This window comes from Pimephales promelas, chromosome 12 (assembly GCF_988280905.1).
Source record: "Pimephales promelas chromosome 12, fPimPro1.hap1.1, whole genome shotgun sequence".
In the NCBI taxonomy this organism is placed as follows: domain Eukaryota; kingdom Metazoa; phylum Chordata; class Actinopteri; order Cypriniformes; family Leuciscidae; genus Pimephales; species Pimephales promelas.
In genome coordinates, this window is record NC_142780.1 from 23,255,686 (window position 1) to 23,273,071 (window position 17,386).

Consider the following 17,386-nt stretch of genomic DNA (forward strand, 5'->3'; position numbering starts at 1 on the left):
ACTTACATGACGCGATCCTACGGCGTCATCTAACTGACGCTAAAGGAAAGCGTCAGTTAGAGGACGCGGTTAGGTTTAGGTGTGGGGTGGGGGTAGGGTACACGCGATCCTAGGGCGTCATCTAACTGACGCTAAAGGGCGCCTAAAGCGTCAGATATTGAAGCATGTCCAAATGCTTCCCAAGGCGTCAGTTAAGTGACGCCTTGGGGGTGAGAATGGGCTGTAATATGTGACGCCTTGGAATGAGAATTTTCCTATTGAAGATGGATGAGCCAATCAGAGTAAATGCTGGTTGCAGCCAGGTGTACTTGGTTTCAATTCCTAAGCCCTACACAGCCTCATGGGCCTCCGAAAATGTCACTGCAATTAGTGCACTGTCTGCCTTTGCCAAAGACATCTGCTATATTAACAGGTTGAGACATGATGGGTGCTTCTTGCCAAGGTAACTCCCAAATTGATTTGCCTTAGTAGCAGCAAAGTTAACAGCGTTTTTAATAGTTTTAACATGTTTCATAAATCAGAGGGGTATTTTTTTTGTCTGTTTTCCCTGTTTGAACTTATGTGAGTATAAATAAAAAAATATTTAATAAAGAAATACTTAACTTTATACTGTATAAATTTTCTTTTCACAATCGAAAACATCTTGCTATGTTTACCGTTAAAAAAACCCCATTCTGTTTCGTTTTGGTGATTAAACCAATATTTTCATTAGACTACATTTCACAATTTTGAAGGAATGGTTTGGTGAAAAGCAAAATTTACAACCACAATAGCGCAAACTGCACAATTGCAAGTTTGTTCCATGTACTGTACATGTTAAAATAGTAAATACATATATCTTTACAAAAAAAAACATAAATATAGTAGACATTTTTGTTATTTAATGCACATTTTCAGGGAAACATTTAATGTATAATTATACGTTTCTGTATTTTATAATGTCTTCAACCCCTTTAGAAAAAAAATTGCTGACTTTTGTTAACCAGTTATAAATATGAATTATTAAGTGCAAGCTTACACAACTGCAAGATGCTTTGAGCAGTAAACCGTGCTGAGCGTCCCTATGAGAAAACACTCCCTGCCACAAGTCTCGGGCAAAAAACACAATGCATTGCAAATGACAGACAATAAAAACACATTGGCCTCGCAACACTTACAGAGTACAAAAAAATAAAATAAACATGTAACAGTTGTTTACAGTATTTGATTTTGATCTAAATCGAAAGACCCTGTGTCATTTACACTGCCACAAGTGATTTAGTGTGTGTGTGTGTGTGTGTGTGTGTGAGAGAGAGAGAGAGGTAAGGTCTCGGAAAGGTAAACGTTTGGCTTTGAAGCACAGTGGAAAAGTTAGAAAAGCTCTCTGATGAAAATGACACAACATTGGTTTGGCACTACAACGTTCCTGCATTTAGTTTAGTGTAAGCACATTAGGCCAAGAGACAGAGGTACGAGTACACAGAGAGGGCAACAGTACTGTGGCATTCTGCATGCAAACAGAAGGTTAGCACACACTAGCATAAATAATGTGTAAAGCAACATTGCAGTTAGTCCCTGGACTATTTACATGGCTTATAGGAAACTTTAAATATCTTGTGATGCCCAAACATCAACTCAGAGATCCATATGGAAGTACAAAACAAACTTTTGATTAAATTGGCAGATTATGTCACCAATAGAGCAAGAAAATGAATGGCACAATACCTAACAAAAAAAAAAAGTCCATCTTCTGAAAACACAATGCACTTTTGGTTAGTTACTAATCAATTCATTCATAACACCATTGTTTCATCCCTCCTCCCAAAATACAGTGTGGAAAGAACAAGGTTAAAGACAAATTTGGCATTTGGGGTAAGTTGCTTCGAGAGAGAGAGAGAGAGAGAGAGAGAGAGAGAGAGAGGTGCATGTGAAGATTAGAGACGATTATGTGCTAGTTAGAAAGTTCTTGTACGAGTATCTTATTTTTCCCTTTTTGTAACGTGTATAAGATAAAGTTTTATCGCTGAAGTGATGATCAAATAAAATGATATGACGTAATATGGTGACAGATTTACACTCAGAACACCTTAGTGCAGAATGACTGTTTAGATCCATCAGGAATGCTTTCTATTCCCATAGGCAGCAATGGTGAAAAACAGCATATGCAGAGCTTTACAATTAAAACAACATTATAATTAAGCCTCTTTACACTGCAACTACAAAATGCAACTCCATTTCACGTGTACTGAAGCTTACTAGAATGCAAAATGTAATGACATGAGCATGAAAATCACAGGCGTCAAGGATGCAAGAGAGTTCATGTCTGTTACTGTAAACACAGTGGCATACCGAGATAAACTATCTGGTGTTATGGATTCTGGTTATTCTTCCTGTTCACGCTGACCAAAAAAAGTTGAATCTGTATTGGTTTTGTATCGTTTATGCAGTTCACATTCCTAGCAGTGACTGAAAAGTTATTTCAAACATCTTAAACAGGCACAAACAAATCAGCTGTACTTCTGAAATCATGCTGAAATAACATTCTGTGTCAGGTGGAAAGACAAAGCCAGCAGATTCTGCAGGTTCTGCTCAGTTTGCAGGTTGTGCTTAGAATGTGACCCTTACGGACTCATCCTTGTTTTAAGGCTTCAGAAATGTTCTAATGGCACACAATGGAAAAATAAAACGATTTATAACAACAAATTCATGTTTCAGCATGTTCTCACTTTTTTTAACGAATAAATAACACTTTAAAATAAGGTTCAATTTGGTTAAATCATTAGCTAATGTGAATTAGCAATGGTCAGTACACATAATTAATTGAATGTTAATTTCTTACATACGCATACATTTTTAGCATTTTAAGCTGTATAAATGAACACTAGTTCATGTATTATGAACAAACATATATTTACAATTAATAAGGGTGTTTAATGTTAAACAGCAGTAAATTAACATTAACCTAGTTAACAAAATATTGTCAAAAAAATTGTTAGTTCATGATACCCAATGCATCAACTAAAGGTGATGATACAACTTTTTTGAGCAATGTTGCTGCTGGGTTATGTTGCTGTCAACAGGCAACCAGATGAGACACAGGGCCCACAACCAATCTAAATTATCCAGATAGAAATGCATTGCCCATTTTCAATTTTCAAGATTGCCCAGCAAAAAAAGTTGCCTTGTGTATCATCACCTTAAAGTGAATTGAATCTTTCTATAAAGTGTTAACGAGAAACCTAACCAAGTTAAATAACTGATCTGGATTCCATGTCTAAGTGTAGTTAGCAAAGCAGTCTTTTGAAACATCTGAAAGATGGCACTAACATTTTGCAAGCAATGTACACATCTCATGTATTAGATATTTGAATATATAAGTCTAAATGCTTGTTTTTAGGCTGATGGGCATGAAACAGTACACTTAAGTTCATGTAATACATAACACTGGTGTTTGGTATGATAAAGCATTTTGCAAACTGAGACAATTTCAGGCATTTTCTCGGCCCTTCAAAGAAAAGAATTGCTCCGAATAAGAAACAAGAAACACAGTTTATATAGAGACCAGCTGCTCCCCTGCAGTTTAGTAGGACCGGTCTAGGTACTCATGCTCTGCTGACCTTCGCATAAATTTGTTTTTCCTTCCGACCCCTCAGGATTCACTGGATCTACAGGAGCCAGTGTGCCGCGGCAGCCAGCAGCAGAGCCGACCCCAGGGTGGAGGCTAGCGAGGTGGAGAGTGGTCCGCCGTTGAACACTAGCTTGTAGGACACCACCTCCTGTTGCAGGCCATTCTCCTCCGCCAGACAGCGGAACACACCCTCCTTTAGAGGCAGGTCAGGGGTGGGTGCCAGCACACAGGAGGAGCCGGAGATGGTGCAAGGATACTCCTTGACGCAGTTGTCTTTCTCCCAGCGGTAAGTGGCATGGTAGGATCGCACTGGGCACGGTAGCAGGACCGGTCCATCTTTATCCACTAAAACTTGTTTGGGGATGGTGCTACGTGCCTTATGAGCTGTATTCCACAATTATAGGAAACATTTTTAGTTTATTTGAAACCATTTTTAATAAAAAATACTTTTATTTTTAGAGTTTACAGTAGATTTGTAATGTTTTCATGTCTCTCTTGCTTGCCAAGGCTGCAGTTATTTTATCAAAGATACAGTAAGATTGTGAAATATTTGTACAATTCCTACTGTGTTCTATTTTAAAAGATTTAAAAGATAAAAATGTAATTTTTTCCTGCGCTGGCAAAGCTGAATTTTCATCAGTTCTTACTCCAGTGTCACATGATCCTTCGGAAATCAGTCTAATATGCTGATTTGGTGCTCAAGAAACATTTCTTATTATTATCAATGTCAAAAACTGCTGTGCAGATTGATATTTATTTGGAAACGGAAATAAATATTTTTTTATTCATTGATGAGTTGAAAGATTTTTTTGTAAAAATGTAAAAATATGTATTTATTTTATATTATAAATGAATGTACAGTATACAGTATGTGGTGAAGTGCTGTTTAAAGATAGCTCCGCCCCATGATTATTAACCGGGTGTAGTGTATAAAGGGCATCTCCAGAGTTGTGGGATATTGCGTCATTTGCTTTTATTGCTTTTCTTTTTTTTTTTAGATGGTTGACCCAAAGTGGGCAGATTGGCTGTGCTTGGAGGATGTATGGAAACTGTCCTTTTCCAAGAGTGTGCGGTGTAGGTTTTCTGCAGTGGATTTCACTGGAGTGTGTGTGTTTTGAATTTGTTGCATGCGTTGACCACTGCTTAGCCTGCCCAACTACTGGTGCACCACAGTTCAGTGACGAGAGCCTGTTTTTTTCTGTTTCCTCTGACCAATTTGCTCATAAATTGGTGGCCTTGTTTGCGACCACTAATGTTTTACTGTACCAGTAGTCTTTTAAATGATTTTTGAACACATCCACGCCCCTTAATTGGTGTTTCCCCTGCTAGTTCAATGCTAGGGTTGCGTAGTTGTTAATTGCTGTGGCTCTGTTAAAATATTATATGGCAAGTGATTAAAAAAAAAACTATATTTAGAAAAAAATGCAAAAATGGGTTTCATTGGGAAGAAGCTGAAACTGTTTTGAAAACTTTCCAAGGGTTCAGGCCATAAAGGGTTCAGAGATACAACAAGAAAAATGGCACCTTTAAAAGTCTCAAAGACAATTTACCTGGAGCATCGCCGCAGACTGAGGCACTGGAGTGGTCAAGAGTCTGAATAAGGGTCCTGATTTCAAAAAAGAGAATACATTTTTAAACTTAGGTTACTTTGTCAGAAAAAAACAGTAATGCATCATTGTGTGATATGTGTGAGTGCATATGTACCCAGTGCTAATGTTGTGGCCTGCTGGGATAGCAGTACACTTCCTCTTGGACTTGTCCCACGCACAATATGGATCTCGTGAAAGGATGCATTCCCTGCAGCCTACTCCATATCGACCACAGTCAGCCAGGGGGATGCGCTGCACTTCAAGCTCTGTGCCAATGTAGAGATGACCCTGGCAAAAAGCAGAATTCAGAGGTGAAAGGAGCCATCTGGATCCTATCAAAATCTATTTTAAATATCTATGTGAACAGCCTTTGAATGATTTTCTCAGTGCAAATAGTAATTCAAAGCTATATATAATTATATTTCAGTGGAATAAAATGTCCTACCACTGCAGGCTAAAATTATTGGCCTGTTTTAGTGAGTTCACATCATTAAAAATGTGGGTCTGTACCTTTTTAGAGTCAATTGCCATGTTAATGACGGGGCTATCATCGTGGAATAAAGAATACTGTGCTATGATAAAGGCTCCTTCTATGGCATGGAGCACCTTCAGGACTTTCCCCTTTTCTGTACAGGAGACACAGGAAAATAGCATTAGAAAAGATAGAAAAACAATAATAGAATGAGAATAAATTATATGGGTGCAAGATGTTGGTGCAAATTAAATATTTGTCTATCAGAGATTTGTTTTTGTTTACCAGTATCACTCAATATTGGATATTTAATTGTTGTTGTACTTCTACATTTTCAGCCATCTAACACTTAACCTTCAAAAACACTAATAAATGAATATCACTGTTAAATATCATCTTTAGTAATTTCCATTTTCATACTATATAATGTTGTGATGCCTAATTTCACTTGTACCATTTAAAAAGTTTTAGGCGAAATAGTATAGAGTATTAAAGGCAAACAGAGGGGTTAAAGGCTTCAGGGTAATTTTGATGGTAAACAATCTCATAGTAGGGCGAATCATCCTGGTAGTAAAGCTTGGGGGGACGCCGCTGGAAAAACCAGCAATGCAAGTTTGAGAGGAGCGCCCGACAAATGCTGACCGTGTAAGGAACCAGACAAGAGTCCCACTCGGTCAGGCTTTTCCATAGATGGGGCTTTTCACTTGTTGGCATGAGCTAAAAAGCAGCACTGGATGCAACAGTGATGCTGACCTGGTGATCTTGTTGATGGACTAGTAAGTAAATATCTAGTAAATTTCCAAGTTTGTGTGCATTTTATTTTGTGATTTTACCAGAATGAATATAGAGAGTCCGCAACAGCGATAGATAGAAGAGTGCGTCCAAGTGGAGACACACCAGACGTCCAAATCTTGAGTAGTTATTGTCTGATAAAATTTTAAAAACTGTCCGTGGAGGTTGAGTCAGCCCCCGCTGGCGGCTCATTGGCTGCAGTATCTTTTCTTTTTCTTTTTTTAAAGTTCTACAAAGATGTAGGTGTGAATTTAGATATATAGGCTATACATTGATAAGCAAATTTACATTCATTCATTTTGTTGACATGGCTGGCGTACTGAAACCACAACATGCCGTTTTTTAGTGGCAGACTAAAGAATAATGACAAACTGTTGATCTTTGAAAAAAAAATGTTTAGTTCAGGTTTGAAATTCATTATCTTTTATCATAGACCATGATGTAGTCTAATATCATAGTAGGCCTACCCATAAACACCCCCTAGATCTCTTATTTAAAAGCACACTATGCAAGATTTGTACCTTAATATAACAGTTTCAAAGGGGTATTTGGCTGTGAGGGCAGAAGCGCTCTGCGTGAGTGGTATTTACGACAGTAAATGTAAGAACCATTTAGATATTCACCTTTTTTGGATAGGTTAATATTGCTATTACTCATACTTGCCACTTGGTGGGAGTGTTGCACTGGGTGTGACACATCACTGGGAGTTAGATATATTTACAGGCGTGGCAATTAGTTAGGAAAAAGTGTGGATGGTGTGGACTTTCAGTAGCCGTGAGCACCAAAGTTTTTTACCAACAGCACGACAGCACTTAGCACTGGGTGAAGTACCATTTTATGTAAATTATTCCATTTTGTACCTTTATAATAAACGGGAACACAACCCAAAGAGAGCTCAGAATTTTCAGCTACTCGCTGGGAAAACCATGCCGTCTATGCAGAGGCCTATTGAATAGCCTCAACAGTAAAGTTAAATACAAGTACTCCACAGTGACTCTAGGGGTCGCTGTTTGACAAAAACATAATTCCAGCATAGTGTGCCTTTAAAATCGGCCATTTCTAAGTATCAGCCGATGTTACAATATCAGTGCACCCCCCACCCCCATGATTCAGAATACCTGTGCCAAGATAAATGACGCTGTAGTGTTCATCATTGACAGCCAAGACTGTGTCTGCCACAAGATGTGTGAAGTGGTCATGAACAGGCAGTTCCAGAGGAGTTTCATCAACCGGACTGATCATATCCTCAATCTCAGGGTAATCTCTGATCACAGTCAGGATCTTCTGGTTGTGAGCCTGAGTATTGTTCCTGAAAGCACACTGGATAAAGGCGAACCACACAAATGAAAGATCAGGTTGTGCCTTTGTATTATGAAATTGAAGGATAGTATTTTAGGATAGTATTTTATCGATACATTCAAAGTTAATTTAATAAATGTTTTGAATGTAATATGTATTACAAAATGAATCTGCACATAATTCTGCATTTGGTTGATGTACCGTTCCAGGACGAGGGGCCGCTAAAGGTGAGTTGTAGCCCTTCAGTTTGGATGTAGAAAAGGCACTGTCAATGTCTTCAATGGAGTACGCACACACTACAGTGGTGTTCCTGTAGGAAGATATAAACATGGAAAACAAATTTTAATCAAGTATGGATGTTCATTCTGAGATCTGTTAAAGATTGCATTCATCAGAGTAAAGAAATAATGTTTTAAACGATTAGCTTTCAGTAAATGTTAATGTAAAAACAGGAGAAATAGACATGCACAATTAAATATCCAACTGATAAATTAAAAAAATAAATAAATAAATGTAATATTAATCAATATAGTACCAATACGGTACCAATATGGTTTATATAAAAGAAAGCTTGAAGTAAGCACAACTGACAATCTATAGAGATGTATTTATTGTGAATAATGAAGTCTTGCCAAAGGCATTATCCAACTGCATGATGTCAAATGTCTTTCTACTCACTTTTAGACTTCATATATAAACCCCGGACCACAAAACCAGCCACAAGGGTCAATTTTATTTTCAAATTGAGATGTATACTCTCATGAAAGCTGAATAAATAAGATTTCAATTGGTGTATGTATTGTTAGGATAGGACAATATTTTGGCCAAGATACAACTGAATATCTGGAATCTGAGGGTGCAAAAAAATCAAAACATTGAGAAAATCACCTTTAAATTTGTCAATTTATGTTATTGATGGTGCTGCATTCACTCACAAGAAGAGAAATGTTTTATATATTTACGGTAGGGAATTTACCAAAAATCTTCATGGAACATGATATTTACTATATATTCTAATGATTTTTGGCATTAAAAAAATCGATAATTTTAACCCATACATTGTAATGTTGGATATTTCCACAAATATACCCGTGCTGTGACTGGTTTTGTGATCCAGGGTCACATATCTGCTTACCAGGCATTGGAGAAGAGGCCATATATCAACCCAGTGCGGAGATGAGAGGTCAGAACGAAGGCCTGTTTGAAGTTGTTGTACTGCACAGGAGTTCCGGCTTTCCCACACATCACACGTGCCTTCAGGAATGTGGTCCAGGAGTTTTGCAGCACATTCTGAAGCCCACCCTCATCAACCTGAGCCACAGATGCAAAAGGTTATCAGAAACCTACAGCAGGGTATCTGAAGCAGGACTGAATTAAGAGCGTGTTACCATGCAGACTCGTCCTATCCGAGCCCTGTAAGGCTCTTCATCTAGATTGGCTGTAGTGTTGACCTCACTGAAGAAGAAATAGATCTCATCTTTGAGTTTCTCTTTGTGTGGTATCACAGCGGCTCCTGCAAACTGGGGATCTGAGAGACAGGTTGAGAGCAGAATGAATGAATCTTTATTATTGTGTCATGCGTATACATACTGTACACCCAGCCCACATGGGCTTACAAGGCACCACAATAATATACAGAAATATGAGAAAAATTCATAAACAAGATAGCCAAGGGTACATCATATACCTAACTAACCAAATAGACACAAGAATTAGGAACAAAGTGATAATAGTACCTGTATATTCATAGACATACATGTATATAATCATACATAAATGTATATATTGAAATAAACATCAACCTAAACACATAATCCTATATAAGACAAAATTAAATCTAGTTAAACAAACTACCTTGCCTTCTTTGCCACGCCTTCGGAAAAAAAAAGTTTGCAACTTATGCTATTCTGGTTTATTATGTAGAGATTTAAGTAAACCATTCATGAGATATACAGTATAGTGTTTAATTATATAGAGATATATAGTGTTTAATTACAGTAATAATTTGCATGAAGATTTCTACATTATAACAAAAAGTATATACATTTCAAACAAATGTTATTCTTAAAAAAATAATAATAATTCCACAAAAATATTAAGCATTATAACCATTTTCAACATCAATAATAATAAGAAATCAGCAGCTGATTTCAGTATATTTTCAGCATAAAGCAGCAAATCAGCATATTAGACTGATTTCTGAGGGATCATGTGACACTAAAGCTAATGAAAATTCAGCTTTACCATCACAGTCAAGAATAACAGAAAATGTAATAATGTTCCATCATATTACTGTTTACATAAGAGACATGTTTTGAAAACATTTAAAAAAAAAATACATATATATATATTTTTTTACCAGGTTTTTAAACAAACTCTGTTTTAAGCTGACATACATTTGCTCAGTCCATCAAGTCTGCTAATGCACTATATATATAACAACAGTCAACTCACTCAGTAGCCATTTATTCTCTGACTTCAGCTGTTTTTTGGAGCCATATGTGCGACGGATAGAGCCAGGCTGTCCTGCAACCGCTGACAGAGCAGAGTACAGATTCCCATCTAAATAAGGAGAAAGATAAGTATATCCATGAGTCAAACCTTGGTGAGTCCTGTCAAATCAAAGACTTGAAACTTTCTGAAACTTTGATTTAAATGTAACAATGTTTGCAATACTTTGATACTCAAAGTTAAAAAGAGGGCAGCAACACACTGTGATCTACTTCTGACTGACAGATGGAGACATTGTTGAGACATGCAATTTCTTTCAGAATCAATGTTGACCTTTCAGCTCTGCTAACTTACTGTACATGGCATGTGAAATACTCAACTTTGTATCTGACATTTAAAACACTAAAGAAAAGGGCAAGATCTCTTTTTGTCATATGCTACTGGGAGTGTCGATCTTTTTGGAATCAACCTCTGAGATACTGTATTTTATAAAGAGATCTGACAAGATTTGAAGCTTTGAGCATGTCACATTACAGTGCTCTACTTCAGAAACTACCTATTCAACTGAAAGAACTAAATAAAAAAATATGAACAAAACATTCTCTCCTTCCTTATCCCTTCCTCCATTCCTCTCCTTTCTCTATGTACCTGCTGACAGACTGATGGAGCGCTGAGAAGGGAAAGGTGCCAAGATGTTAGAGGCTGCTGTTTCCGCCGGCATTTCTATCAGTATACTGTCATTTACCTGGATGAGAGAGATGATGTGATTATTCAGTAATTCTTAGACTTTAAGGAAACAGCAGTAACACTCTACCACTTGGAGAAATCATACCACTTTTAGCAGAACACTTTTTTTTTTTTACAAAATATTATTCATCTACTAATTGTGTGTCCCACATTTCAGGATGTCGAACTCTCATTTTATTGTACTACTTTCAGTTCTGTCGTTTTAATCTAAGCACTGATGGAACTGTTAAATGATTCGGTTATAAATCACACTCACAGCATAGACACACAAAGGGTATAAAAGTGTTCACAATAATACAGAAGTTAACAGCCTGAATTTTGTCAACGCAGCTGAGCTCAGAAGGAAAACTGATCTTATTTCCTTCGCTTTCTCATGTAACCACAGAAAATCCTAAAGCGTATGAAATATATTATGAGTAATATTGGATAAGTGTCTTCGCAACATAATTTATTATTTTAAATAAACATGAAATGTCTGCATTTAGCAGGTGTGGTGTGCACATCTATTTTTTGTTCGTTTCTGCACTTTTAAGCCCTTTTTTTCCCTCCAAATTTCCCGGTTCTGTTGTCAATCCACGTTTATGAGTCCGCGGTGACGCTGATGATGTTTTATCTGGTGCGCCCGTGTATTCAGGTTCAAATAAATATGGCTGGGCAAAAAAATCCAAGTCTTCCAAATCTTCGTCAAAATCCTTAGACGTGTTTGCAAAGATTGTTTTGTTTACACTGATAACACCCCAGCAGCGTCTTATATCATCAGCATCACTGAAAGCGGCTTGACAACAGAACCGGAAGACAATACATTTCTGAATAAAGTCGTAGTTTTTGTTATTTTTGGACCAAAATGTATTTGTCATTTTAGGTTTCAGTCAATTCTCATGACTTAAAGTCTCTGTCAGAAAAAAAGGTACAAAAGCTGTCACTGGGGTGGTACCTTTTTAAAAAGGTACACTTTTGTACCTAAAGGGTGCACATTGGTACCATAATTGTACAAATATGTACCATGAAGGTGCCAATATACACCCTTTAGGTACAAAAGTGTACCATGAAGGTACCAATATGCACCCTTTAAAAGTGTACCTTGAAAAGGTACCGCCCCAGTGACAGCTTTCGTACCTTTTTTTCTGAGAGTGTTCTGAGTTTGTGACACCACAGAAAAATATGTCATTAGCCACCCAGCCAAATGATAAAAAAGCTGCCAAGCTAATAAAATAAACTATCAAAATCTTAAAAAAAAAAAAAAAGAGCATTATTCTCAGCTCTCAAACGCTCGGGGCGTGTTCGCTGGCGGCACCCACTCGCGGGAAAGCTGCCGATGGTGATATCAGGTGATACTGCTTTCGGAACGGGAGGATGAAGACCGAGGCGGGAGATAGTTGGTTGTTTCGGCCCCATTCAGCAGTAACAGTGGATTATCAGTGAATCCCAGTTGTCTCCGACGAAAGTTTATAAAACTATCCTGTGTAAAATGATCACTACAGAGGCGGGTTTTGGTGGTGGATTAGATTTCCATCAAGGTTGGCCTCTTCGTATAATTATTCCACCTCTTTGATGTGATCATTTTTAGGAAAATGAAATAAGGACACCGATCTACAGTATTTTGTATGTGATCGCATCCAGGTAGTAGCCAAGGTATTTTTTTTGTGACAAAGGCATACCTAGCTAGCAAACTGTAGGCTGTAGTAACTAATAATATTACTACTGACTGTAACTCACGATTTAGCGTCAAACTTATGTGAATGTTCTCTATTGTTAGGGGAGGGGCTCGCCTCAGTGCGTCATCAAGTAGGGGCGTGTCCACGAGCTCAGGGGCTCCAGTGTATGGGCTATATGCACGCATAAGTTCCGCATTTGACGCAAGGATGCTCGTCTATTTCCGGTTGTGGAGATTAAAGCGGAGGAGAACCGAGGAAAACGGGATTATGGCAGAGTCTTCAAAATTTACTGTCCTCCCGTCTTTGAAACGAAACGTACATACGTTTAGATGTAATTTTAGTTATGTTTATTTAATATAATTTTAAAAAGAAGCATAAACACAACGAGGGGTGTCTGTTTTATCTGTTTTTGCGACTAACGTTCATTTAGTATAACGTTCATTTAGTATAATTTTATACATGGAGTATAAAATTTAATATAAATTCTCGTTATTGCATTGGACTCTACGATCGGTGGAAGTTATCGAGCATCCTTACACCTTCACCGGAAATACCACCGTGCATAGAGCCCATTATCGAGCCCCGCCCAAAAAACACAGCAATGGTGAAAAATGTTTAACGGTCTAACTCCACAATTCAGTACTACTTCAGTTCACAGTCTTTGTAATAAGTTTTAGCAATACATTTACAATGTGTTTATTGTTAGAATTGCCTTTAAGTGAGTGTTTAGGGTGCCATTTGGAACAAGGCCTTAGACTGTATCTTGAAGTCTAACAAAGAGGAACATGTCCTAATCTTAAACACTTTTGTGGTTTGCTTACAGATTGAGTTTAAACTGCTTCTGGATTGTGAGAGTTGCATATGCAATGGCGGGTAAGGCATCTTACCAGGAGATGACATTTAGGAGAACCCGCTGTTGTCCCACACACAACGAATGAATCACCGACTTTCTCAATTACTGAGATGAAATTATCACACTCTTCCTAAAGATGAAAAAACACGATAAATGTCAATGCAAAACATACAGACATCACATATTATAAATTATAGAAATAATATAGTTGCTAAATACAGTATGCCATCTAATTGTGGGCTTGGAGAGGCTCTTTCCTTTTCCTTTTTCTATACTAATTGTATTTGCAACTTCAACATGAACACCCCAACAACCTTCTTTTTATTTTATTTTAAAGGAGCCCATCACTCATGTGTTGGCTTTCTGTCTGTGCCATTACCCTTAAAAAATAGCCTCATTCAGTCAACTCTGAGTGATGACCTGCTCATCATGGATGACTATTTCTGTAGATGTTGAACCAGGGCAGTGAATCCAGCCAGGCTGAGGAGCGTCTGGGAAATACGTTCATAAATGTTCTGATTAAAGTCATTTTCAGAATTCACTATTTAACCTGATGTGTGTAATTCACACAGTGGATTTATGAGAAATGGATAACTGGACACATTGTGCAATTCACTTCTTGTGAATGAATTGAATCGCACGGTTTAAATGAGTTAAGATAATCCTTTTCTTCGCTTGAAATGCCAGGTCTGAACTGACTGAATATTGTGGGATTGTCGATCTTACCTTCCATGCTGATGAGACACACTTCGCTTTTGCATTCTCATCCATTCCCACAGGGATCTGTGAGCACATCAACAACATTACTAATCATGCAGCCTTGCATAAAAATGTGGGGATGAATTGTTCTCATCATTTCAGAGCTACTGTATATTCTATAATTACAATGAACATAAAATGTTATGGCTATAGTAAAATGATAAGAAGCTGTAGCTATCCATCATTGCGAAGAAAAGCTTGGTTTTATCCAACCACAAGTATTACCTCCATTATAAGACATTGTTCTGCTCCATAAATAATACCACAGTTTTGATACTTGCCGAGTACCAGCTACAGTATCTAGGTCAGGATTTAGAGCAGTGATAGATCTACTTTAGCTCCAGGTTATGGTGTCATCCCCCCTACCTGTTTGTCATGCACTCCTTTATCACTGAAGCTCAGCTTATAGATGACTCGTTGGCCCCCCACATACAGGACATCTGTTTCCTGTTGGTGGTAAACCGTGGTGTAGTTCTCTGGTTTCATGAAGCGAAACCGAGGGGATTCTAAAGACAAATGAAATGCAGAAATGCAGTGTATAAACAGGGTGGTGTATATGTTCACATCTTGCTCGAATGAATAGTCCACTAAATCAGTGGTTTTTAGATGGTAGGTTGCAATTAAAAAATGGGCCACAGGGAAAACACAATACAAATAACACAAGTAGCCATAAAAATGTGAATAATAAAAAAAATAAACGCTTCTTATATGAGCCCATGTAAATGCAATAAATGCTTCCTTTATCTTTTTTTGTTTAGATCAAAGGCTGTGCATTCAAAATCTATAGTGGTTTGGTCCAAATCATCACTTAGTTTTAACAGTTAAGTATAACATAGTCCAGTCTTGGTCATCACATTTTTGCAGTTGTGTGCATAAACAAAATTGTCAATTTTCCTTTTATACTGCTCTATATATTGTTGGACCTGTGCTTTTGTTAAATGTTGTGGTAAATATTATGTCATATTATTTAAATGCTATCCCTTGATCTTCACAGTAAAAACTGTGTTTTAGAGCAAAACCAGTTGAGAAATACAGATCTTAAATGATTAGCTCAAATGCCGTAGTCTCTATTGTGGGCGTTTTTCATTTGACCTGAATGGAGAATACTGTCAAATTTGGTTGTCAGGTAACCGTAAAATTAAAATTGTTTTGATACAGCATTATATAAATAGGAGCTTCGATATTATTTCATAAAACTACACGTTGCAACAGGCGTTTGTCTCGGTCTGCGCTGGTAGATTTCAGCACAATCAATAACTGGCTATTCGAAGGGGGGGGCTGAAGAGGTCGAAAAAGCCTGCAGACCAGTCTGAGCCGGTTTCTATTTGCATATACATGCAGCTCTCGTTTTCCATAACACTTTATTTCATCAGACAATTTGTCTCCCGATCGCATCCTTGGTGATTCAAGAAGACGTGCGCTGAATTGAAGAGATTGCTGTCCGTGGTGCTGAAGTGCGCGGTTAAAACAAGCTCAATGGTGTCTCATATGCTCTCACGGTTTCTCATTTCTTATTTGTGAGAGGTTTTAGTATCCCGTAACACTGAGGGGATGGCCGTGAGACATGCTGATGTTTTTTAAACAAATACATGATACTGTTTGTATCCATATAGAAGTCTGTGAACGTGCTTGGAATGAATAATAAATGTGGGTTTCGTGGAATTTTCCATGGGCTATTCTACAATGCGAGTGTGTTTTTCTCTGGATCGCATGTTGTACCCCTGTGTTTTGGAAATGTATCAGTTGCTGCAGTGCCATCATTCCCGTTAGCTCACGCACCTGCATTGCAGCTCTGTATATTGCGTCCTGCTTTTCTTAAAACAAACCCACTTGCTGCGTATTCTACGGGAAAATTGCTTCAAAACAGCAATGTCATTCGATGCATTTACAAGTTTAGATAGAAAACGAAAGGTCGTTTTAGAAAAATACGTATAGGCTATAGCCTCCAGGAAGATTCAGGAGTGTGTTTACTACAACCACTCACTCTTGACCAACCCATAAAATATCTTCGGAATCGGGAGTTGTTACTATGACTACACAGGCAAAAATCTTTACAGCATCATTGTATGAACCATCAGTTCTATTTAATAGGCTGCATAAGCTATATGTTGGCATTGGCACTATACGCTTCATTTTTATACAGCGTCAGTTGCAATGCGATGCATTTACTGTATTTTTTCATTGTAGCTAGTCTAGGCTTGTGTACTCTTAACTATGATTAATAGCACACATACGTCATGATGTGAAGTCATGACGTGCATGTGAGCATCAATTGTTATTTGTTTTCAAAACAGCAATGTAAAGCAGTCAGAGCCTCATCTTAGCTTGCCTCATTTTACTAACATTGCAACTGGACTTTTTTTTTTTTTTTTTTTTTTTTTTTTTTTTACTTCCAGGCTTAATACGCAGCATTTTTTCTTGAAGGGAAATTAGATTTGCAATCCCTGCTTTAGTAAGGGTAAACGTAACATCAGAACCCGAGAACGAGAAAATTTTTAGACCTCTCCACAGAATCCGTCGCAGAATTAAAATATTATTGAAGAAAATAAAGCCTTACCCATCACGGTAAATTTTAGCCGGGGTGATTTTTCGGCCAAAACCACAGAGAACAGAGTCGCCAGAATGAGTAGATTCATGTTGTTGAGAGATGTTTAATTAATTTGAGTGACGACACGCTAAAATAAGCCTCGTCTCAGATAAGAATGTTGTTGTTTAGAAGCGGGCGCTGCCTTGTCCCTCAGACCTCTGTGAGAATCTGAGCGGTAATTGCCTTCCCCACGTCACACCTTCTGAAAGAAAGAGAACAGGGCGAACAGACATGCGCTCACGCGGATTGACAACATTTTATTTATTAATTTAAAGCATTTTAATGCTTGTATTGACATCACAATTTAACACAATTCAGTTTGTAGATCTCATAGATATATAAATATTATAATTTACATTTAGACAGTGGTGTTGCTAACATTATAATATTTAAATATTTAGAAATTATTATAGGGCCAATGTCCCTCCATTTCTGGGGAAACATAGGGTTCCCCAATCTAGGTCCTGGAGGGCCATGTCCCTGCAGAGTTTAGCCACCCTGATCAAACACACTCCCTGTGAGTTTCCTGAGGACATTGATTAGCGTGCTCAGGTGTGTTTGATTAGGGTTGGTGC

At 37.7% G+C, this 17,386-nt stretch overlaps 1 protein-coding gene across 1 annotated transcript; it reads right to left on the reverse strand.

The window, feature by feature from the left end:
• Positions 1 to 879: 879 nt before the first annotated feature.
• Positions 880 to 17,015, reverse strand: LOC120484286 (semaphorin-7A). The gene is made up of 14 exons (XM_039679368.2): positions 16,782 to 17,015; positions 14,591 to 14,730; positions 14,192 to 14,248; positions 13,500 to 13,595; positions 10,859 to 10,955; positions 10,214 to 10,321; positions 9,148 to 9,287; positions 8,895 to 9,070; positions 7,961 to 8,069; positions 7,579 to 7,780; positions 5,707 to 5,822; positions 5,312 to 5,484; positions 5,158 to 5,213; positions 880 to 3,991 (listed from the first exon to the last, which is right to left on the reverse strand). The coding sequence occupies exons 1-14, from the start codon at positions 16,858 to 16,860 to the stop codon at positions 3,645 to 3,647; spliced, it is 1,896 nt and encodes a 631-aa protein (XP_039535302.2). The 5' UTR covers positions 16,861 to 17,015; the 3' UTR covers positions 880 to 3,644.
• Positions 17,016 to 17,386: the final 371 nt, after the last annotated feature.